The 26,794-nt window shown below is 35.2% G+C and overlaps 1 protein-coding gene across 2 annotated transcripts in view; it reads right to left on the reverse strand.

Moving 5' to 3' along the window:
- Nucleotides 1–26,794, reverse strand: part of ACSS3 (acyl-CoA synthetase short chain family member 3) — a 169,411-nt gene that overhangs the window by 39,626 nt on the left and 102,991 nt on the right. For both annotated transcript variants that reach the window (XM_036018634.1, XM_028532919.2), the window contains 2 exons: nt 23,985–24,136; nt 15,769–15,872 (listed from right to left, as the gene is read on the reverse strand). In XM_036018634.1, the coding sequence (XP_035874527.1) occupies nt 15,769–15,872; nt 23,985–24,136 (256 nt within the window). The remainder of the gene's footprint in view (nt 1–15,768; nt 15,873–23,984; nt 24,137–26,794) is intronic.

The raw sequence follows: 26,794 nt of genomic DNA on the forward strand, positions 1-26,794 counted from the left end.
AGGGACTTGTTGTCCAAACAGTCAGATCCAAAGTAATCCAAACTTATAAAAACATCTATCTTCCTGAGGACTCAAAATGTATTCCTTCTACTATGGTCTCTACCATAATTTATCACACAGTTATATCACTTCAGAATGATGGGAAGAATTTATTACTGTTCTTTATTTTCCAGCATCATTCAATTTATTATTCACATTTTACGGATGGTGGCTCAGCTGGCATCAATAACAGAAGATGGACTCCTGAACATTAAAACATAGTCCCTAAGTCACAGCCCAGCGCTTAAGGTGCTAGGCCATATGATCACTGCTGAGCAGAGGCACCGAGTACCAAGAGCAGACATTTTTGATGTTTAAAAATGAATTCACAAATATTTTCATAGCAAGACAAAAAATGGGGATGTACTTTATGAAATGGCACTTTATCAGCCATGCAATACCGTGGCCGTTCTCCCTCCAGCAGAGTCAAAGCATGAGAGGAGATGCGCATGTTTAGAAGGGTGAACAGCACTTTTGCCTTTGCTTTTTAAAACTGCCTGACTGCTCATTTCAGTTATCCTTCAAAACTGTGGGCAGATGAGAACAGTGGTGAAACAGGAAGCATCCCTGTAGAGTGAGGTCTTTAAGGAAGGGTCCACAGCAGAGCCAGGTGACAACAGGAACAGAAGCTGCCAGGTCACCTTAGGAGAGGAGCTATCCCCTTCAAGATACTTCTATCTCCCCTCCCACCCTGGTGGGAAGCAGCTGCTAAAGTAAATCTACTATTTCAAAAGCAAATCTTACCAAGTTTAGTTTATCAGTAGGGGTACTCCAATCATCTGAAGTTCACATTCACTACATTTCTTTTAAAAACATTGTTTATTGATTTTAGAGAAAGAGTAGGGAAGAGAGAGAGAGAGAGAGAGAGAAAATAACATCAATATAAGAGATCAACATCAACTGGCCACCCACCATAGCCACACAAACTGGGGACTGAATCCACAACCCAGGTATGTGCCCCAACCAGGAATCAAAACTCCAACCCAGAGCATCGGTTACAGGATGACAGTCTGACCAACGGAGCCACACTGGCCGGGCTCAAACTCACTACACTCCCTAACAACATGAGGATTCTCAGCAATTTGTCAGCTTAGACTCCAGATCTACAAATACAACTTCCAATGGCTCTAGTACCGCCTGCTTAAAAGAAAAATAAAGAACCACAATAACAAAACTCTAACTGCTCCCTGCTTCAACTCGTCTTACTGTGTATTCTTATGAAAGATGCCAGCACTACTCTGCTCCTCCTGTAAAATTGGGAGAAAGGGAGCATGGGACGTAGAAATGGGAACAAAACCTAGTCTTAAATAAAGACAAGAAAGGATTAGCAAAGCACTGTTGGTATTGGCTGCCTAAGTCAGCTGACATCACACATACTTCCTGAAATTCTTAAGCATATTTGTATAGTACTCACATATTTATAATCTCTTAGCCTTCAGCTGTTTTGTCATAGTTTATGATTGTAAAGGAACTATGAAAAGCCCATCTGTATGTAATTATTTTGACTGAATTTTAAGGGCAGTGAAAAGGATTATCCAGTCAGTTAAAGTATATAATATTAGTTTATACTCTGAACATTAATAATTTGATTATCTCATTAGCCTTACTTTGATATTCATTTAAGGGATTAGAAAAAACTGTTGTTAGTCACATGCAAAGGATACAATCAGAAAAAATGACATTCCTAAGACTCTAAGCACAATAAAGAGCCACACTTAGGAAAAAAGTCACACTAAAAAGACCATAATGGTGGTTGTAGAGACTTTTGTTTTCTGTCTTTATACCTTCAAATGTCCTGAGGCCCCAAAACTGAGCTACCCCTAATGCAAGCATGCACCTGTGGGCTCAGACATTCATACACATGGACCTCACAGCCACCCTGGCTCTGAGTCTGGTCCATGTGGCCATCTCCAAAATATATAAAGAATTCACATGACTCCACTCCAGGAAGGCAAACAACCCAATTAAAAAATGGGCAAAGTACCTAAACAGACACTCTCCAAGGACATACAGAGGCCCAGAGACATATGAAAATATTTTCAGCATTGCTAGCCATTAGAGAGATGCAAATTAAAACCACAGTGAGATACCACTTCACACCAGTCAGAATGGCCATTATAAACAAATCAACAAACAAGTGGTGGAGAGAATGCAGAGAAAAGGGAACCCTAATGCACTGTTGGTGGGAATGCAGACTGGTGCAGCCACTATAGAGAAGAGTATGGAATTTCCTCAGAAAACGAAAAATGGAACTGCCTTTTGACCTGCCAATTTACTGCTAGGATTATACCTTAAGAACCTTGAAACACCAATCCAAGAGAACCTATGCACCCCAATGTTCATAGAAGCACAATTTACGATGGCCAAGTGCTGGAAGTAACTTAAGTGCCCATCAGTAAATGAGTGGATCAAAAAACTGTGGTACACTTACACAATGGAATACTATGCAGCAGAAATAAAGATGGAGCTCCTACCCTTTGTGACAGCATGGATGGATCTGGAGAGCATTATGCTAAGTGAAATAAGCCAGGCAGTAAAAAACAAATACCATATGATCTCACCTTTAAGTGGAACCTAATCAACAAAACAAACAAGCAAGCAAAATATAACCAGAGACATTGAAATTAAGAAAAAACTGATAGTAACCAGAGGGGAGGTAAGACAATAATGAGGGAAAAGGGGGAAGGGTTTATAGGAATATGTATAAAAAGCACTTGGACAAAGCCAAAGGGGGATAGGATCGAGGGTGGGAGGTGAAGATGGCCGGGGTGGAGGGAGTGGTGGGGGGGAAATGGAGACAACTGTATTTGAACAACAATTTACAAAAAAGATTTAAAAAAAGAAAAAGAAAAAGAATCCAGGCATGCTGCAGCCCTTAACCAAACTCTGAAGGCCTCCCAATGCCCCATTTTAAAGATATTCTAAAAAGCTCTGCTTCACACTGTCAACTACAATTAACAGCTTAGCATTTATCCGGGGAGATAGGAAATCCAGATGTGACATTGTGACTGGGAAATAGCTACATTAAACAAAACAGAACATCCTCTTCGAAGAAGAGAATAGGGTACTACATTTGGAGAAATCTTTCCAGATACCTCACCTTAGAAACACACAGTGCTTAGCATTGTACTGGCACAAGTTCTTTAGGTAAGAGACAACAAGGAAGAAGATGGCAGGGGACTGAAGAACATGACAGATAAAGTACCTTGGTACATTTCTATGCATACTGTAGTAGAAGCTAATACAGACACTGCACTCATTTGCATGTGTCTTTGCTGCCTCACTCTACTTTATTGCCTTAGTGAGTTGTTACCTAAATGAATTTTTCTTAACAAAGGAAAGAGAACTAATACATGTTATTTTTCAAATATGAATTATCCAATTTAAAATGAATATATATATATTTACATATATATGTAAAAAGAAAGAGAGACCTAACTTAGAAAATTTAAACATTTGCCCTGAGAAGTGTGGAAAAGACAAGCGTATCTCATGAGGTTTTCACGCAGAAAAAAGGGAATTAGAAGGGAACAAAAATCACCCAGACTGTGTCTCAGAGGAAGAAAATAGTTGTGACAGAAAGTGAGCCTACTCTCTCATGTTTGCAAATAGAAGTAATGGTGGTACATACCACTTGTTAGCAAATACTTATTGAGCAACTACTATATGTTAACTGCTGTCATTAGAACTGAGGATACAGCAATACACGGAAATGACCAAAATTACTATCTCAAGGAGTTCATATTCTAGTTGGAGAGACAAGCAATAAAAACTAAATTAAAGCAAAATATATGGCCTGTTAAAGAGCATTAAGAAGATAAAGAAGGCATAAATAGGGTGTGAGATGTAATGAGAGGAACAGCAGTTTTAGATGGGGCGGGCAGGAAAGACTTCTTGAGGAGGTGACATCTGAGCAAAGACCTGAAGAACAATGCAGACATGCTATTTACATATCTAGAGTCAAAGAATCCAAGAGGAAGGAATCACAAGTGCAAAGTTCCTGAGATAGGTTTATTCCTGGAGGGTTTGAGGAACAATAGGGCAGCCAAAGTGACTGAGGCAGAATGAATGAGGAAAGTATTAACAGGAAATAAGCTCAGAGAGGTAATGAAGAGACAGAGCATAAAAAACTGCTTCAAAGTCCTTGTAAGACTTTCAGCTTTTAGTCTGAGTGATGTTGCAAGTTAATTAGGGCTTTTAAACCAAAAAGCTAATGAATCACAACTATGCAAATAAGATTTACTTAAACATTTGCACATCATTTAGGTACTGTGACCAGGTTTATTTTATTTGGCATTCTGAGAGAGATGTATGGGAAGAAATGCATGGACAGACAGAAGCTATATGAGAATAGTTGATTAATGGTAGCCATTCCTGTGGCTTCTTCAGCATCAAGAACCAATTCACATGAGAATCCACTAAGGCCCAGTTAGATAGTACATGGGAGAGGGCCCACACAAACCACAGATGATCACTTCAGTTGCATGAGTGTTAGTGTACATGTAGATCAACACAATATTTCTGAGTGGCAATTGGGAAGTTATAAAAGTCGTTAAAAGTGCACATACCCTTTAACTCAGTTATTCCACTTTAAGGGATACATACTAAGAAATATTTGTAAGAGTTCACAAATATTAAGTATCAAGTACATTTATCACAGTGTTATCTATATTAAAATTTAACTGGTTGCCCCAAAATAGGGAACATTTCATATTAAGTAGTAATACAAAACCATTCAAATACCGCTAAAAAATGATTTGGAAGTAATTCTCAAAAAATGTTATTTAGAAAATCTGTAAAATAGAATACCCAATATAATTATTTTTAAAAAAATAATATATGTTGAGCAAAAATTAACATCTGGACAAGACACACATTAAAATTTTGACAGAAGTAACTTCTAAATGGTAAGCAAAAGTGATGTTATGTTGAAGAGCCCAAAAGTCTATATCCACAACATTGGAATTTGTCCACAGTGGGAATTAAAGAAACAGTGATTTGTTGGTTTTTTTAATTATGTTTTTATTTTTATTCTATTACAGTTGTCCTGATTTTTCTCTTTTCCCTTCTTTGCCCAGTCCACCCCTCCCCCCAGTTCCTCTGTCAAACCCCACACTGTTGTCCATGTCCATGGGTCATTCTTATTCCCAACATATGTGACCTATGTGCTCTCTTTTAATTTGGGCCACATTTTGATGGTTCTGCCTCATAAAAAAGAATGGAAGTGATATTTTGTTTCAAAGCACAGGCCTTCAGACTTTCAAAGCACTCTTCCTGGAACCATTGAGCAACAGGTAAGATGGACCCCTACTCTGAATCCAAGATAAAAATGCCATTTGCAGGTATTTCCGTCAACAATCCTGAGTCCAGCCCTCCAGCCATTCCCAGGCAGGAGACTGAAGCTGTGCTGGACCTGCCAGAGCAGCCCATTCCCCACTCAGTGTGTCTGAATTGTCTTAATCAACAGTACCTACAGTACGAATTCCCCAGCTGATCTCCGCCTCTAGCCCTGACACACAACATCATCAGATGTGGCTTCTGTTTTAAGCCATTAGGCTTTTGAATTTCCTTTTAAACAGTAATAGACGAGATCGGGCGCGTTCAGGGTGGTATGGTGGCCAGAGGGGAGAGAAGAGGGAATTTCAGGGGGGAATGGGTAGGGATTACAGGAACAAATTTGGAGGACACATGGACAAAAACTAGGGGTGGGGGGTAATGGGGGGAAGGGGGGAGGGTTGGGTGGAGGGGCTGGAACGGGAGTAGGGGGGAGAAAACTGTACTTGAACAATGATTGAAATAAAAAAAAAAGAAAAAAAAAACAGTAATAGATACTTGGAACACTCACCATGAAAAATCTTAACAAAATCTTTCAGAAAAGAATCAGTGCAATTGTCTAAATGAGTTGTGCATATCAGTATATGAAAATATTCTCCCAGCCTACAGTTGAAATCAGATTTTTCTAGTGTGCCTGAAAATCATTTGTATCAGCAGGACCAAACACAGTCCAGTCCTTGACATTTTATGCTCAGGAAATGTTTGCTGACAAGTAATATGTATTTTTTACATGATTTTTTGTTTCAGTTCCCACTATTGAGATCAGGATTCTTAAAAAAAAAAAAGGCAAATCATAGAATGCAACCCCATAATGAACCAGAGAGCAAATGAAACAGAGGATTCAAGAAAAAAGAAAAATATTGTATGTTACTGCTATACTTGTTACAATCTTTTTTCTTATTCCAAGAATGATATTCAAAGGTCAGCCCTTCAATAAATATTCATTAAATATATTCTACTCGCTGAAAGGCATTTTGGGGGAGGGAGGAAGTGCTCAGGGTGAAAAGATATTTTAAACAGGATAGCAGCATGTTCAAAGGTAGAGAAGTTAGACCATCGAGGGAGTGACTGACTGCCAGTTATTCAGCAGAGTTAACCTTGGGGGTGGTGGGTGGACTGAGAGCGATAATAAGAAGCAAAGCGAGAGAGATGAACAGAGGCAGATCCTGCAGTGCTTTCTGTAAAATGTTAATGAATCTGGACATAATTCCAGGAACACTGGGAGACATGAAGGGTTTTCAGCAGAGGCAGTTTGCTCAGTATTGCGTTTTAGAAACATCTCTTTAATTGGAAGGGGGAGCGCTAAACTCAGGTTCACAGCCAAGTGCAGGAAATCAGTTTGGGGTTGAGGTTCTTATGCAGGTAGTAGAAGATGAGACTCCTGGTGAGTCATACTCAGAATTAAAAGGTCTTGGTGACTGTTTGCATATGGGGAAAAAGAGCCCCAGGTTTTGGCTTATAAATTAGAATTAACAGAGAAAGAGGGTTAGATGTGAGTGGTGGTTAAGGAGAAGATGGTGGCAGGGTCACAAGTCCAGCTGTAAACAAGAGCTCCTTCTGCACCTGGAAATCTGCTCTTCTGCCCCCACTGGGGTTCTAGAAACACTACCTTTAAGCAATATGAATTCAGAAGCTTGTAGCCCATGCAGAGAACTAAAGTCCTGGAAATAAATCAATTCAGCAACCTGGTACCACTGAGTCATATTAATCACAGCATCGTGGTAGGCATAACAGCAATTTGTAAAGAAATCATTCTCTCCACCTCTGAATCTATACCATGAGCTATAAATAACTTGAATGGTAATAATGGAAAGAAAGCAGAAACAGTGAGATATACCAGTGAAAGAAAATCAATTTAATCTTTGTGTTCAGGAGATGGTACGATTACAGTTTAAAATACTTAATTCAAAGCAGACTACCTTTTCATACTGGAAGCAGACCATTAATTCAAACTGTGAGACACGGGTCTCATCCTACTCCCTTACCAGCACATGCCTCTAACCAGGGAGAAACTCATAAATAACCTGCGGCTGAATTAGATAAGCATATACTGAATTTAGAAAGGCATAAGATAAGACGTATGAAGAGAAAACTCTGGACAACACAAAACAATGACAGCTCTGGTTCTAATCTTAACTAGTCAACTTTGGGAAATTACATTGTGATTACTTTTTCTCATCTATAAACGGAACTCTTATGTTCCAAGTTTTCATGAGTCTGGATTACCAACAAACCAGGATGCTCTAAAATTGCCTTTACAATCATGAAGCGTTATTCATAGAAAGGAAAGGAAAAGAAAAATATTTATTGAGTGTTACCATAGACCAGGAACTCTACTGCATCATTTTTGCATATTTCACTTCATTTTAAGCTTCCTGTAGACCTGTGTGTAAAAGCCTGAGCAGATCAAAAATTTGCCTGTGGCTACAAAGTAAGTGATGGAATCAGGTTTTAAACACAATCCTATTCGGATTCAGCATCACTTTTCACTACCCACACTGCTTTTCCAACGATAGTCACATGTTGTTTTCCAAATGAGAACTGGGAACTCTTTTGTGGGGCCAATAGACCCACAGTGCTGGAGTTCATATGCAATGGGAGGAAATGAAATTTTCAGACAGCAAGGTTTTCAACGAAGAGTTTAGGAACTTTTTCCTGTTAAAGGTCCAGAAAAATATGACACATTTTCACCTTTCCAGAGTGGATTAAGTGTGATTTTTGCCAAGGGCAAGAGAATTAGAATACTTGATATTGCAAAGACCAAACCAACTTTACATTATTAATTGATTTTCCAGTGTTTAGTCTCTTGTCAAAACTTTATCTGATATAATGAGCACAAATAGAGCTTCTTAAAAGCAATTATTATACCTATCTTAACTAATTCATGTACAGTAATCACATTTGAAAAACACCTAAGTTGAAGTCATTCCTATATTGTAACGCTATAAAGGTGAAAATGCCTCATTCAGTGACTGCTGTTTGACTCGGGGAATTCATTTCCAGATGGATTAACAATTTGTAAACAGTTATTCACTTTCAAAGAGAGAAAGCCTCATCAAGCCTGCCTTACATTTAACAAAAGATTATTCCTTCTACAAACCAAATTCACATAGCTTAGCTCTAAGCTCCTACTTCTCAAATTGTCGGTAAAAATTGCCTACTTTAAACTAACAAAGACTGCTCTAAATGAGAAAAAAATGTGGTTGCTAGGCAACAAAGATGACATCAGGTCTTTCCTCTCTCTCACCAGATGGATACTGTCAGCATCAGTAGCTGAACATTGCTGAATGACACTGGGTCTACATCACTGTTTCTCTCTCACTCACAACTTCTCAGGCTAAACCACATCAATTTTCTTTTCCATGAATGAAACAAAGAGGTATATTTATTTTGACCATTGCATTGAGAAAAAGAAAAAATGCCGCAGACAGTAGTGATTCACTGATACTGCTAAAGACTCTGGGTTCTACTCTTTGAAAGTAGCATAACGTATATCTGAACAAGTTCATGGGCAATGGCATTGCCAGTCCAGTCCAACCCAGCCCTTTGAGTTCCATAGCGTGCACTTCAAGAGTCTAGTTCAACCCATTGTATTTGAAAATATAGCATGTACTTTAATGAAAACCAATCACCATTGCCCAAATTGGATGGACTCAGAAATGATTAAGTAAACTCCAGAAGCAGGAATGACAGAGTTGAAAAGTCAGACTTAGGAGGGCAGCATTTATTTGTATAAGAAACATTTTACTCCAAGATCTGCAGCCAGAGGGATAGTTGTTAGTGACAACTGGCCCCCAAACCGCAGAGAAAAGGTTTTAAATTATTAAAGATAGAGTCTTCAAGGTAAAGTTATCAAGAAAATGTTTTTCTTATTGTCTTGTCTTGTCAGTCATATAGAGCCTCGTATATGTTAGCCCTAGGAAGGCATTTTCCAGAAAATATATAGGATTTTACAGGGGACACAAGTTAAATACATTTCAGTTAGAAGAAAGTCACATAACTAGCATATAGTTGTAAAATGTTTTTTAAAAGACAGAAATAACAAGAATCATAAAGCTTCCAGGAATGAATTCCTGAGATGAAAATTCCTTATCATAGACTAAACTTCAAACAATAGACTGACAGATTGAAACCTTTCTGCTATAAGTATATCAAATGAGATGCACAAAAATGAAATGTCAGAGAAGCAAGGGTAACAAAGGAAAAGGATGATTTAGGAAAGAAATGGTGGCTTAAACTTTGATACCCTAGCTATAACATGTTCAAATCTTGGCTACAGGTTCACAATTAGTCAGCCTACTTAGGAAAAATGAGACAGTACCAAATTTGAGCCTGTACCATTTCCTATGAAGATCTCTGCTTAGGATAATTATTTTTAAACTATAATTACTTATTAAATGTTGTGGTTTTGATTCTTGTAAATAAAAATGTATTGCTGTCTTCCTAAAAATTCTGTGCTAATGGATCTTTCCAGATCAACAAAAGAATAAAGACTAAATTGGGCCAGCCTAACCAATTTTTGAGTTTAAAACTATTGCCCCAGTTGTCTGTTCTCAGGAAATATATCCTGCCAAACTGAAAAAAAAATAAAGATTGTCATGTCAAGTAAACCTGACACACTTTAATAACATGGTTTTAGGATGTATATACTTTTAGTAACAATGATTTTGATTTAAACAACAGCATGCTTGAATCTGCTGGAGCCTTTGGGTCTACTTTAATAAAAATCAAGAATTATTTCTTGATTTCTCCTAAAAAGGAGGAGGATTTAGGGTATACAGTCGGTCCAGAAGGTATCTAGCCATGTAATATGAAAAACAGAAACATTTATTGAAGGAGATATTAGATACAAGAAAGATTGTACATAGGACAATGACCCTTCAGTCTCCTTCAAAGCAGGCACCTTGGGACCTCACACAGTTCTCCCAGTCACCATCAGCTTCCCTGTCATATCTTCTTCAATCTCATGGGTGGTCTGAAATCTCTTCCCTTTCAAGGGTGATTTTAGTCATAGGTAAAGCCAGAAGTCACGGCACATCAAATCTGGGCTGTGGGGGAACTGAGTCACCTGCATGATTTGATGTTTCACCGAAAGGTCTGTACAAGACGTGATGCGTGAATGGTACATTGTCATGATGAAGCTGCCAATCACCAGTTGCCCATAGCTGTGACTGTTTTTATCATACTGCAGCTCTCAACTGACAAAGAACATTGAGGTATTACTCCTTACTAATTATTGGGCCTGGGGGGTGTACTTGTGATGGACAACACCTCCCCAATCAAAGAACACAGTTAACATGGTCTTCATCTTGCTGCAACTTTGCTGCACCTTCTTTGTGCATGGAGAACAAGGCAACTTCCATTGGGATGGCTGGGATTTCATTTCTGGATCATAGCTATAGTCCCATGATTCATTCCAGCTATGACCTTCTTGAGGAAATCTGGCCTATTGGTAGCAGTTTGAATAAAGTCATTAGCAACTCCAGCACAATGTTCTTTCTGCTCTCGTAGCAGAAGCCATAGAGAATATTTTGCCATGACATGTTTCATGCCAAGATCCTATACCAAAGCCTTGGACACAACAGTTTTTGGAATCCCCAGATCATCTTCCAGTTCTCACAATGTCAGTTGCTGATCTTTGTTGATTGCAGCCTGTACAAGTTCAACATTCTCAGGTGTTCGGCTTGTTTCAGGCCTTCCAGAATGTGGACACTTTCAACAGATTCTCAACCATCTTTGAAAAGTGTTTGTGCCACACTTTTATTTGTGCTACACTCATTGCATCATGCCTGAAAGCCTTCTGGATCATCCAAATAGTTTTTGCAGAGGAATGTTCAAACTTAACACAAGATTTGATACCAATTCATTGCTCTACTTGCTCAGTCATTTTGAATGCAATGGCCACACAGTACACATGCTCACTCAATGGCATCTACCTCTCTGACTGACTAGTACAGTGAAGTCAGCATTGTTCATGCATGTGAACAATTCCAGTCCACTCTCCTTGGTTGCCAGGATGTCACACATAGTGTTCTCATTATATCAACAATGACTGGAATTTTTCCAGACAGATTTAATATATAAAATATACTTACTTCAGAACTGGCAATTGCAATTAAAACTGCAGCAGTTCAATCAAACAGGGATTGAAATATTGTGATTACTTCAAGATATAAGAACTCAGCAAAGATGGCCCGGGGAAAAATAGTAAGATCAATAACTTCAATTGTCACCAATGTCTCAATCCATTAAGTGACTATGTTTTCTCACTGAAATCCCTGCAAAGGTTTTTAATGATTCTATGAAGAAGTTTGGTTGTCCATTGAAGTGATGGGAACAAAACAAGTAAACCAACAACAAAATCATCCAGTGCTGCTCAAGTTTGTGATCATTTCAATTACTTTGTCACTTCCTGAACATAAGAGCATTTGAAACACTTTCAACATAGACTCTATATCTTCTTATGGAAACCATGCAGATATGTGCTGCCAGTGGGTGGGAAGAATCATGGCTTCTTTTGAGCTAAACCATTTACCAAATTGTCTTTTATAAATGCCATTATGGAACTTGAATATTCTAACTTTGTAGCCATTGTTTTCTTTAACTGAGAGCAAGTGAATGAATAAAGAATTTCCACCTAGGATTAAATAACATTGAAAAATGGTATGTCAAACTATTTTGTTATAAGAATTTCTAAACCAGTATCATGTCATATAATACATTGAAAAGAAGGAAGAAAAGAGGGAGGAAGAGGAGGAAAAAAGGAAGGAGGGACAGATAGAGAGAAAGAGAAAGGAGGAACTGGAGAAAGAAAAAAGAAACCTTAAAAGGAATAAATTCTAATATGTTTTTGGTTGTAGTAGTGTCTAAAATTTAATTTTTGTGCTTGGTCATTCATTTATAAGAAAAACAATTCCATTATAGTCATTTTAAGTGACTATAATTTTTTAAGTGAAAAAAATTCTTATGAAGGACACTGTGCACCAAACTGACAGTTTTTCCTTTCTAAAATTGTGCTTCCTGTCTGATTTTAAGGAAAGGTGCTATTAGTATTAAAATGATGTGCACAGTATCCCACTGTTGTACAGTGTTCACCAGAGGATAATGAAGTTTTGTCTATTTTTTTGGCATGTGAATTTCTATATCACGATGGAACAAGTATCTATTTACTTAATTTTCCCATTTTAATTATAATTGTAGCATTTCTCTCAATCTTTATGTCAAAAACAAAATGAAAATTTTAGTCAATAATTCAGATGTTTTCAATCACTTTATAAGTTACTGTGAAGATAAAAGATCTGAGTGAATGATAAAATCCATCTTTTATGCAGGTATATGAATCTAATAGATAGATCCCAGTTATCTACATTTAATGAGACCAATTTCCTTCATGAGAGCATTAAATGTTTACATTGCTATAATTCAAAACAAAGGCTTAATGCTTCAGTGGTGCTGAACAGCAGCAACTCTTTATTAAAATACCCCTATAAGGAACTGATCTGCTCTTGAATTTTTCATGGCTTAGTTTTCAATTTAGAATCTTACTATTATTCAAATCAGATATCAAAGTTGATACTAATGGGCCAAAAGAGGATGCTAGTCACTGGAAATGTGTTGCTGGTAATACAAATTGCACATGGGTGACAAAACCAATGTGGTAATAAAATGAATTGACTGTGGTGTGCCTTCTTATAACCCAAGTCACAGAAACTAATCAAATATTATTCATACATCTTAGTTACTTAACATATCCCTTAATAATTTCAATTATATATCACAGTTTCTAAACAGCTCATGTGTACCCATACATTAATGTAATCAGAGAGCAAATTCATTAATAATACATTGTATTGAAGTTTCATAAGAGTGTGCAACTATATAAGAAAATCAATTTCTAAGTCAGTAATAAGAGAGACCCTGTGAAAAACTTGAAATCTGGCCAAAGCTTAACATTCTCTCAACTGTTATCCAGTTTTTACTGGCATACCTCTTGGGGAGGTATTCTACCATCTACTTGATATGTAATACACTAGGAAATTCATGAATATGCTAGAAATACTGAATTTTTCTTTCCTTTCCCTAATAGTTAATAGTAACCCACAAAGTATTTATCTTTCCCCTCCAATGATCTAACATTAAATTGAGGTCACCATAAAACACACTTGATATCCCCTTAGGAAAGGTGAATAGTTGCAAATGGAAACTTCAGTATCATTTCCCAATTATTCACCACAACATACAACTTTGAAAAGAAATAATTTTTTCAATGCAAATGAATGAAGATTCTAACTAATTTTTGTTAGTAGCAGATAGCTGCATCACCTCGGGTGAATTTTTTATAAAGTACAAAACTGCCTAGCTAGTTAGCAAGCTACTGCCTACCTATCCATATGTGTGTGTTTGTGTGCTTTAATTGGACACAATATCAAATGCTGTACAGTTGAATGGGGGGTGGGAGATGAAAAGAATCAGGCATTATTAGTAGAAACCCACTCTGTTTTCCACAGTAAATGAGCAGCCAGTCAAACCTGATTAAAGTGACAGCTCACTGACATAATGTGCTATTAATTTCCTCTGAACAATACATTAAAGAAAAATTGTGAATTCACATGAAACTTAGTACCCACCAGGGACCTCATATTCTTGCTTCTCAGGCTTCAATGAGCTTTTCTGTAAGCCTGAGCGCACTAACTACATACATCTGCACAGGCTATTATACACAAATACATCAATAAAAAGTTAAAAAAATTAATGTGTTGCTTTCCTTCAACAAGCTTTGGCATAGTCAACTTTAAGGAGGAAAAAAAAAACTCTTCTCAAGCCTTTGTGTAAGGTCACTTCTGTGATGGAAACAACCCTTCCATCTGACCAGGAAAGGACAACCATCTCAATGGTGACAAGATGGTTTTCTCCTTCAGGGTAGGAAAATAACTGTTTGAAGTTTCCTGGTAAATAAGGGATGCATCAATTCAATAAATACTCTTCCTTACAGAGGCAATAATACTTTATTTGTTTTGATGTATTTCTACACATAGCATTGCTCTTTCTCCAAAGTCAGTGTTATTTGTTTTATTTACTAAATAGTTACAAATCTAAATTTAGCTAAGAAATTTCTCCTTCAGTCAGCAAATCAAACCAAAAGGAATAGCAATTCTTTCTGATTTTCATGTTCTCTAAGGAACGTATATTCTGCTGTGATTATTTATTTCTTACCACATATTACAAAGAATACAAAAAAACATGCTTTTTCACAGGTAATATTCACCAAGATAATATAAAAAGTACCATTCTTCAAAATCAAAGAGTTCTAAAATATTTACTCACTCACTTGATCTTCTAGATTATATCATTTTTAAAATCAGACCTAGTTTTTGCAAAGAAACTATATTAATTTTTAATTCAAATTTGACACTGTTTTCTAGTTGCTCATAACATGGGAATTCTGAAAACAGTAGGATAAAAGAGTTGATTTGATGTGTTAATCTACATATAATTGAATTAAAATAATGTACACATCAAAGTTAAGGGGTTCTCATAGCTCATAGCTACTCTTAGTAGTTCAGAAGGAAACTCAACAAAACTCCTACACTTAATGAGGAGGAAAACAGATTCCACATAATCTAGTTACTTTCACATATATACACAATCATTCCTCAAAAGAAGCAGCAGAAAGTTTTTTATTGTTATTATTTTTACCAAAGATTATATTCTATCCACTTAATATGACCATTTGTTTATTTCACAAGGATCACTTAGGGGGTGGAAAATAAAGAATAAACCAAATAGGCAAATAAATAATTATATATTATATATGTGTGAGTGTATGTGTGTGTGTTTTGGAGAAAAAAATACTTTTTTTGCCTTGAATGCTAGGCAGACATACTCAATTTTATAGAACACAAAAAAGGAGCCAGAGAACCACAGGAAATCCTGTAAATAAACAGTGCTTATAAAAAATTACTCTTGGAGCAGTGTGCAGGGTGTATAGGGAAGCAGAGGGAACAGTGATGAGTGATGAGAATAATTTAAATCAAGGCAGATGATAATGAGGCTTCCACAGCTCAAAGGCAATGGACTACTGAAGGTGGGATGAATCCAACAGAGACTTCAAAGAAAAATCTGAGATTTAGTGACTTACTAGAGACAGGAAATAAGAAGGAGGAGAAGCAAAAGACGTTTTTGTGCTTTATACCTAGGGCCCAAGAGAATGGTGGCATCGATATCATTTATGAAGACATTTTTATCAGTCATCAAAGAATTGCTTATTTCTACTGAAACCAGAACCTCACAAATCCTGAGTTTGTGCCTGATGGTCAGAGTTCAGAATTTTCTCCAGCCTTTGCAGTATTTTTAGCATTTCTGCAATATTTATGTACATGCTTAGAAAATGCTCACCAGTTTGCCACCAATGGTCTAAGACAGGTACTCTGAAGACCTTTTTGGACCATTCCAGGGTCTCCACATCACACCGTTCTCCAGCCACAAATAATGTTTTAAACCTAAATATAAGAGGGGGAGTGAGTTCAAATCATTCCTTGCAAATAAATTTAAATAATTCCATCTACTTTCTTTTAAACATTGTAGAATCTAACCACATTTATTCTCTGAGCAGAAGGCAGTCATATTACCAGTATATTGTACCACAGAATGGTGAGAAGTGTGATTCTTTTTGACCCAAATGTAACTAAATACACATCATTGCATTGAAGTGAGGTATTTCAAAAGCAGAATCCACAGCTACACCTTTTCAGTTCTGAAAAGAGCAACCAAGTTGATCTGTCACATTCACCAAATGATCAAAGATGGCAAGCCTTTTCCTGTTTGACATTATCTCTGCTAATTTTAGCTCTAAGTTTAATTGCTATATTCTGCTTAGGTCTACACACAAGACAAAATACACTCTCAAGTATTAGCTAAGACAAGTACTCTCATAAATATGATGCACTTGTTTCTTCTCATGAGTTCCTTTGGAAAAGATTACTCTGATTTGATGCACGTGTTTCCTCTATTCCAAGGACATAGATAAGAAAGATAGGTGACTGAAGAGTAAATGTCATTACGGCCTCAAAGGTTTAAAAGGCTCTTATTGAAAGGTGTATAAGGTTACTAAAGATGAAGAACCCTTGGCCAGGAGTCCATGCCACAGAATAAAAGGGATGAAATAGGAATAGAATTGGTTAGACACAATCTGTGGTTCATTGAAAGAATGACTGTTTTTCTTCTCTTCTCAATGTCCATGACCTGTCAAGAAAGGGAATGTGTGTATAAAGAGTTAATTCATTATCATCAAAGTAAAAGAACAAACAAATTAACACTGCCTACCCCCCAAAGATGTAATACAGTCACAGAAGATTTATTACCATTCCCTTCACTTATATCATCTAATGAAGATTCATGGAGGCTGAAATATTCCAACCTTTATTTTCTAACATGTATTTCCTATCTCTGCTATAAACATGTATCTCATTCTATATTTGTTTCTTGTATATTTTGACTCTGAGCTCCTTAGGAGCATTCATCTTTATACCTCAATACTAGTCAAAACACCTGGGAATTTTTGGTACTGAAATCTTTCTAGAAGCTTAGAAAGATGAGGTACAGAATTGGGGAGATGGAAAAATTTATGTCAGCTTGACTCACTGTATCTAGTAAAAGAGGAGGCATGTTGTTTTCATAAACTCAACTAGTAATTTAAAAGGCTACATCAAGATAACACAGGTTAGGTATAGTACAGAAAAGAAGGGATGGTCACTCATATGTAGAATCTAATGAACAAAATAAACTAACACAGAAACAGATTGACAGCTATTAAAGGGGGTTGGGAGGCTAAGTGAAAAAGATGAAGGGTTTGAGCAAAAACAACAACAACACGAACTCATAGACAGATAAAAATGTGGATTACCAGAGGAAAATGGTTAGTGGGGAGGTAGAAGAGGGTAAAGGGAAAATAAATGGTGATGGAAGGAGACTTCATTGGAGATGGTGAACACAACACAATATACAGATGATGTATTATAGAATTATACAAATAAGACATATAATTTTTTAACCAATGTCACCTAAATAAATTCAATACAGAAATAAAAAGAAAAGAAGGAATGGCAAATCAAAGCTAAAAGAGATGTCTGGGGAATCTAGGCAAGACAAGGGAAATGGGGAAGCAAAGTAGGAATAATCATGATGGAGAAAATTACCAGGAAAAATAGTTGGGTAAAAGACAAGGAGAAATGAAAAAGAAATAATAATGGAGTCACAGAGGAAATTTTTAAAAATCAGTGAAAGCAAACTCACTGTAGAATCAGAAAAAAAAAGAATATAGTTGTGAGTGGGCAATTCCAAACATTAAAATCTTTAAAATGTGTCTGTTCTGAATGATGATAGTGTTTATGGTAACAGAAAGAGTCTAACATTGAAAGACATAAGAACACATGAGTGTACTGATAGAGGAATTTATCATTAAGATACTAAAAATCACTTAAGGATGGTAGCAGTCCAGAGGAGAGAGGAAGTTCACGACATGATGGCTGCTGAAGAGAGCTCTGACAAGGAGAGAAGGCATCACATAGAGGCATTAATTTTAATAGAAAATGAGCAATTAAACAAACAGAATGATCAGACTCTCATGGGATCAACTTTAATATCCTCCTTGATTTTTATAAATAATCATGACCCCGAGAGTAAAGTCCAGCCTCAAAAGTCGAAAATATGAGTTTAATAATTCTATGGAAAAGTCTGATTGCCTATGCTGTTGAAAATGTGTTAATTAAATTTTAAGTATAAATGAATCACTGATAAATGGAGTCCATGCTTGAAGATTACTTGTGATAATTTGCATCTCTAGATGAGGGTGTTTATTCATAAGGATGTCAAAGGAGGCTATAGTAAATTTGTGCAAAATTCTCAATGTAATTTTACTGTTCAACATTTTCTGAGGGAAAAAAAAGAACCACCATCTGCAAATATAAAGACATTCAGGGAATAAAATTACCTTATTGCAACATCTCATTTTTTTGAATGATGTAACTGAGTCCATAAAAATTACCTAAATCAGTATTGTCCACCTGAAATATAATGTGAGCTACAAATGCAAGAAATAGATGTAGTTTAAAATTTTCTACTAGCTACATTCAGGAAAGTAAAAACATAAATTTTAAAAAATACATTTTATTAAATCAAATAAATAAAAATATTATTGCAACATATAATGACCATAAAAAATTACTAGTGATATCAAAGTCTTTTTCCATATGTAGTCCCAATCTGGGCATTTCGGATGCTCAGTAGCCATGGTGGCTAGTGGCTACCAAATGGACATTAGCCAGGATGATAAAAAATTGTAATTATGCTGTAGATATAATTCCTCCTCAAACCATTAGGTCAATAACCTTTTTTGGCTTGGGTCTGTATGCATGTATGTATATGGATTCACAAGTGCCAATAAATGCAACAAAGATGACCTGTTACTTAATGTTTCTATAAGAAGACTGTCATCACAACAGTTTTGCAAAATCTTGGATTGGGTTTGGTTTGGTTTAATAATTTGACATAGTTATAGGACTTCATATAATGCTGCAAGGGACTGTCAAAAATAATGTTTGAGTAGCTGCCCAGTGGCATATTTTCCAACTACATACCCAAAATTATCTAGGAGCCATCCTTTAATAAAATAAGTCACAAAGGTAAAATGTAAGTGTCCTGGTAAAGACAGTGAAGTATAATGTCAAATTTCAGATCAGAAATAATCCAATAGTAATCTTTGTTACAAAGACTACTATGATAGTAGTCTTAATAAGACCAAGTGTTATAAAACCATTTGAATAAAGTATATCAAATACTTTGGTGAGTATGCAAGGCTGATAGGGCAATGTTTAAATCTTTAAAAAAAAGGAAAGTAGGCAGATAAAAAAGATGAGAAAGGAAGACCAAAAGCAGGTATTAATTAGAGGCAAAGACTAGGAAAAATGTCAGATAATTTGTACATATATATTTGCAATTTGAGGTAAAATTTAGATAGTCAAATGCATATTCATTTATAATTTACATGAAATTAAAATTTGTATTATCAGTTAGGGCCTGATCTGATGGAACAATTTTAGCAGCGTGAAACATTAATATATTAATTCATTAAAGTAGGTTAAACAGAGATTAGTGTAAAATTTTAAAGTTTAAAATGAGGTTGCCACATCCATGGTTTCAGATGTCATGCAAAAAGACAAAATTAAACATATAAATACCATATTGTTAATGGTATGATTGAAACATATGAACATATTTCAACTATATCGTATGAAAACAGGTTCCTTGCTATTTTAGAATACTTACAGGGTTAAGAGTATTATGCATTTATAGGGAAAATGAGGAAGTAAAAGTATCAGTTTCTTAGTAGTATCACTCCTTAGTCAAGAGTTCAGTAGTGACACGTGGCTAGTACCTACCATACTGTAGAGTTCAGTCTTATTGGATAGAGTTACCCTAGATTATCATAAATGAACTAAATATCTGGATGATATTCTGATGATGATAACATACAAAAATAAATCTACTTCCAAGTGTATAATACTAAAAAGATAAACAAAAAGATAATATACAATATTCAGAGCAGGAAAAAATGGGATGGAGAGGACATTAATGAGGATGAGACCTATATACCTTTCCCTAATTTTATATAAAACTGAGTGTAATTCAAGACTGCAATAGAGTTCAAAAGTAAGCAAAGAGAAAACAGGAAAGTGGTAGTATTATCAAATTAGTTTTAGTTCAAAATGGATGAGAAGCTGCACAGAAATGGATAAAGAGCTAAAGATAAATCCTGGGGAAGAATTTTCAGGTAATAAAGTAGGGACAGAATACTAAAAGGAATATTTTATTCAAGGTCCATAAACTACCAAACAAGTGAAAATTGCTTTTTACTTGTGCCAACAGAAGTTAAATAAAAACAGATCATTTCAGTAATGCCTCATCAACTTCTCATTCACATGACAGAACATCATTACTTCTTGCCATCACTGTCCCTGTGGCTATCTCCATCTTTCCTTCTTTCTATTTTCTCCCACTGTTCCCCACTGGAGAACTCAAATTACCTCTTGAAAAAAAACTCTCCACTTTTTGTTACTGTTATTTACCACATAAATTTTGGCTTTGGTCTAAATACAATATCCCATTATGATTATTATACCAACTATATAAATTGAACAAAAAATTTCATCAGTTTGGTCAGCTGCTTGTTTTTTATATCCCACATTATCCCCCCATGGCTATTTTTCATTTTATAAAAGTCTTTGGACCTTAAGTTCTTTTAGCTTTGTTTGTATGAGCATTTGTCTATTTTGTCCTAAGTCCTTAATAAAAAATTTTTTAGTTTGACATTTCTCTCTCAGCACTTTGAAGATGTTCACAATTGTCATCTGACATCTGTTGGTATAGTTTGATTTTCCTCTTTTGTGCTCTGTTGATCTTCTCTGGCAGTTTATAGATTTTATCATAGTCTCAACTTACATGCTACGATTTCCAAATGATGTGTCCAATGAGAATTTACTTACAGTTAACCTGCCTAGTACTTGCATGGCACTTCCATCTGTGATCTGCCTGACTACAACCAGCCTTACCACTTTGCAAATCTATTTTATTTGCAGTCCACATAATTTTTTTAGCTCATCTCTGATGCTCTGCTTTTTCTCTTTTGTATTAGTTCTCATTGTTATGTAGTTGGTAAAGGAAGACTGCATCAAGTATGAGGTACTATGATATCTTGAATGGAAATCCCAGAACTGAATATTTTCTAATTTGATTAAGATTGAACTAGAAAATCATGGGAAAATTAACCACTATGATGTGATGTAAAAGAGCAGTGAATTAGCAAGCAAAAGATAGTAATATAGCTAAGACTTAGTTTATGTTAAGAACTGTTTCAAGTGCTTTGCATGAATTAGGCACCTTTTATTTTCATTATATTCTTGTATTGTTACTAGCTTTATAGTCCACAGAGTAGGAGGAGGAGAAGGAGGAAGAGGGTGAGAATGGGAGAAGGGGTAGGGGAAGGGGTAGGGGTAGGGAGAGGAGAAAAGAAACAGAGAGCCTATGTAACATTCCCAAGGTCTCATCCAGCTAGTAAATGGTAGATTGAACCCAGCTAGCCTAACTCCAGAGTCAGAATCTTAACTACCACACTGTACTGCCTTGTTCCAGCTTTGGCCCAGAGTAGTTTTGCAATCTGGGGCATACTATTTCACCTCTCTGTGACAAAGTTTTCTCAAATTTGAAATGAAATGATTATATTAGATGACTTCTAATCTATTTTTGCAAACTCTGGTCCATGATAAAATGAATTTATAGTTCTGGTTAGTTCCTTATTTTATAGTGCCCTATTAAATTTGTTTTGAGAGCTTAAGTTCTTAGAAAATCTCTAAATTTATTTTAAAACAATCTTTACTGAGATATATAACACATTTAAAGAGAAAAGTTCATCATTTGCAATGTTCTATAAGGAAAGGAGAGACAAATAAATTCCACAAATAAATCATGAATGTGTAATCATAATATCTAGTGAATGTCAATTCAGTATGTAAGTATGAAATGTCTTGAACATAAATATAATATAAAAGTATAATTGTATGAGAAGACTTGAGTTCTGGTCCTTATTCTGTCTCTGAACCAAACTTAACTTTTTTGGACCTCAGTTTCCTCATTTTTAAAATAAGATTGTTGAATTTCTGAGCTTCCTTCTGTTTCTAACATTCTCCTAGTCCACAAGTGAGAATCCATCAAAGTAGTTCAGTGAAGGTATCAACTGAATAAACTAAAATAAATGAAAAGTAAAAGCTGCTTTTATCTTACAAATGACAAAAAATCCTGGGTTTTGGTAGTTTCCTAATTTACCTCTCATCGTAAAATAATGTCTGAGGTCTTTAGTAAAGAGTATGGATCCTAGTCAAATTGCCTGAGTTAGTTAGTTTCTTTCTAAAGAGTTATTTAAACTCTCTGGGACTGATGTTACTCATTTGTAAAATGATAACCAAAATTCCTACTTATCATGATGACCAAGCAAGATAAATTGCTTATGCCTAGCATGTAGTAGATTTTCAGTAAGTATAGCAGTAATTTGAATAATTGAGGGTGTTTGTAGAGTCCTCATTCCTAAACATCTATTAAAAACATATGTACACATCATCATAAATAATTTAGGTGCCTAAAGACAAAGGGGCATGACCAGGGAGAATGTACTATAATTTCTTTTATGCTAAAATCTGACTCCATGTCTTTATGCATTCATTTGAAAAGTGATAGTTTAAAAGCCATTTAGTATTGTTTGATGATTTATACATTAGGCAAATTAGAAACATGTCCTGCCTTCACAGAAAAGATAGCATCTAAAAATCCATGTACAGATGGGAAAGGAAGGTGATACAGCAAAATAAGCGACCTTAGCTTGCTGGTAACAAAACTTCATGCCCTGCAATCCAAATGCATGTGTCAGAAAAGACACACTGTGTAACAAACTACAATCACTGATCCTTCAAAAGAGCTCTAACTATCTGAAGACATGAAGACTATACACATGCTCAAATGCACTTACCAAAATCTGTCTCTATCCTCTTGAAAAAAGATGAGAGAAACAATTAAAATGTCATAAATGAAGGAATAGAAGGTGAATAAAATATAATATATGATTCATCTTATGAATACATTTTAATAAGATAGTATTTTTAGATTATAGGTAAATTTGCATATAAATCCAGGTCTTTTTTTTAATAAAATAGAAAATAGAGGAAAAAGAAACAAATAAAACCATTGACCTTGCCCAAATTGAAAGCTTCTTGCTTACATCTGCAATTGGTGTGTGATATCTATTTTTAACTCCTTTAGGCCACAGCAACATAAAAGTCGTAACATCTGGTTTTTAATTTAAAAAATTCAAACCAACTTATTTTAGTCACACTTTCTGACTTGAGAAAACTATAAAAACTCTTCATTTAGTTTAAGGTAACAGTGACTTATTTCAAAGAGGCTCAATGAGAACTGAGGCTGGAAACTGCCATGAAGATACAAACTGCTATAGATACCTTTAAATATGCATATCATTAAACTAAAATGATGTCTATAAGCCAGCACAAAAGTATCTAAACTACAAGGAGCATATTATAAATCAAACAAAAAAATAATTTCCTGCACTCTTTCAGCAAACATAATTTGGACTTTAAAATTCATGTTTTATCTGTATATGTGAAATCAAATAATATTTTCCTCTATTTAAGCCATTCTTCATTTTCAAAAAACAGTTATATATGTACAAATATATAAAATGCATATATCTATGCATTTTAATTCATAGCATTTTAGTTTAAGAAAAATATAAGCAGGGTAGATTAAAAAAGAGAAATATTTGGGTAGTATTTGAACTAAAACAAACATGATACAGTATTGAAAAATATCCACAGTATAGTTAATATTCCAAGTATTTCAAAGATATGTTTAGAACAATCATTCTTAATGACATTCAGAATCTCTTGGCTCTTTCCAGAAGAGATCTTGCAGTGCCGGAAAAAAAAATACAACATTCAGTTATTCACTCTGATTGCAGTTTTTAATATAATTTGCCTTGTGCATCGGTTCACCTTGTCAGCGAGTACTGCTTCCCCAAGGCCGCCCCAGGGTCCTGCTGACGGATGGCTCTAATTGCAGTCGGCGCTGTAAACAAGGCAGCTACTCCGTGCTCCGCCAGCACACGGAAATAAGCACCAGCATCTGGTGTTCCCACAGGCTTCCCCTACAAGGAGAATCATTTAAAATGTCACTGGGTAAAATGGCTCATATTTCACTGATGGTTCAATACTTATACATTTAACAGAAATGTTAATAAAGTGGGATTCTCAACAAATCTTAGTTTTAAAATATTCTATGTTCTATCATAAATAGAACAAGCCAAATGCTCAGGCATCAGAGAGGTTCTTTGTCCCATTACAGCATCCTAAAAGCTTTCCTCATTGCAATTTTTCCTTTCTCAAGTTTGGAAAGATAAAAACAGAAAATGTGTACCTCATTCAAATCAATTGTACCCAACAATCTTCTATTTTACAATAAATTAAATATGTGCTTTGTATGGTGGGCTAAATGAAAATTACACTTCTAACTAATTTCTGACTTTAATCTTTTTTTTCATGATTACTATTCAATGTGACAATAATAGCTCTCAAAGTATTTGAGAAGAGAGAAAAATCTGGAATCACAGTGATTTCTGAGTAATGACCTTTTCAATTAAATGTCTCATTCCATGGAAAGCAACTTCCAAAAATTAAAGAAAAAAAAATCCAATATGATATCCCAGAAAGCATGTTTTCCACAGCCTCAAAATGACATTACACATGTCCAATGGGAAAGTCAAGCATAAACATCTAACAATTTTGACAGACTATGCAGTACAAAAGGACATTCTAATTGATGTTTCTGCATGGTAGAAAATGAACATGGCATTTAAATAAATCAATAATTTTGCAAATTTTTTTAAGTGACCTACAAAAATCTATCTTGGCTCAGCCATATCCTCTCACTCTTCAAGCCATTCTCATCGCTGCTACGTCTTCCTGTATTTCTAATGCAAGTTTCCTGGAATGGTGATATATGTTATATATGTTCCATTTCCGAAATATCTCTGACCACATCTCCCATCCAAGCATCCCATGGATCTTACATTCTGGAAAACACACCTGGGAAATACTGAACTAAAGTGAGAAGAGGAAAGAATTTACTAGAAGTAAACTTGGAGTTCTCCCCATGGGGAATAATAAATGAATGGATAATAATATGAGGCAGACCATAAGTGTCCAAAAATTTAGACTCACTATCCACTTCTAATTGGATTTTTGATAGGGCACAATATCAGTTTTACTTTTATTATTTCATGGTTACTCTTAATATTCCTTAATGTAATTATATTCATTAAAAATACAAAAAAACCTTGTTAGGACTGTATATTCTATTGCTTTTTTTCTTGTTCTTTTAATACCAAAGAAAGTATTGCAACTAGAATTTCATTTTTTATTTTTCCAACTATCCCAAACATTTGATTATAATTTATTTGTTACCACCTCCTATAGATCAACACATTGACATAGTATACAATCTGGCAACTCATGTATATAGTTTGACTAACAAATTTTGAAACCTTTAGCACATCATTCTAAAAATGACTCGGCAACTTTATTCTTTCTAACCAAGCAAGGTAAACATTTGACTTCTATTTCTTTGATCTGTTTTAGGCTCTGATCAGTCCCTGGTGTACTAGATTGTGACTTTAGGACACTTGACCTCAATCACATAAAACTGATTTGTAAACTGACCTTATGCAGTTGACTTGCCATTTTCTTGCCTGCTAAATAAGAATAAATCACTTTTCCAATATTTCCTCGATAAGCTAAAAGCAATGAGAATATATTTTAAAGTAGTTTGACCTCCCATAAAAAAAGACACTTTATAGCCAATTGGAGTTGAATTCCAGTACAGTGCCAGCATCATGGAGCAATGACAATACACTCACTGAGTGATGGTATAAGCATCATAGTGAAAATGCTGTCCCATAATGATTACTACATAGAGGCACAATTTGATGTATTTTATAGTTCCTTCAATGAATGATGTCTAATGATAACAACGATAGTTTAAGTATTAGAAATAATAGTTTAAAATGTTACCATACCTTTTATAAATAATATAAAATTACAATCAATATTGTACTTCTAACACTGCACTAAATAAATTTTCTTCAATACTATATTTATTGAGCATAGAAATCCAATAACATGTTATTACTACTAAGACACTGAAGCATGTGATACATAAAGACTTACAATGTTCTTTGAAAGCTAGTGATCTCAGGAAGGCTCAGTTGTTTTGCATTTTATTGCCCATTCCACAGATGATCATTCTAGGCTATAAGTATGGTGATGTATCCCTATTTTAGAATTACTTTACTATTTATATTCTTAATCCTTTTATTTTCCTAAGGACTTCTACTCAATCTCAAATCTGATGATATGTTAAAGAAATTATTGTTCCCCAAAACAGATGCTGATTAATGCAACATTAGGTTCTGAATGATGTAAACACTTCAGGTAATATTATGCAGAGAGAAAAAAATCTTCCATCAGAAACCATCATTCACATCAAAACATGTCATAATAAGTTAGGTTATGCTAATATATTTATTCATTTAATAAATATTTATTGAACATCTACTATGGTCTAGTGACACTGTTCTAAATTCTGGGAATAATTCTGTGAACAAGCCAGTTAAGGTTCTGCTCTTATGAATCTCATATTCTAGGATTATAGATGTTTACACATATAGGTGATACAATATTATTTAAGGTTACACAGAAGATGTTGCAAGCTATTTGTGTCTAAACATAGGACCCACATGTTCTCAACA

This window comes from Phyllostomus discolor, chromosome 2 (assembly GCF_004126475.2).
Source record: "Phyllostomus discolor isolate MPI-MPIP mPhyDis1 chromosome 2, mPhyDis1.pri.v3, whole genome shotgun sequence".
NCBI lineage: Eukaryota > Metazoa > Chordata > Mammalia > Chiroptera > Phyllostomidae > Phyllostomus > Phyllostomus discolor.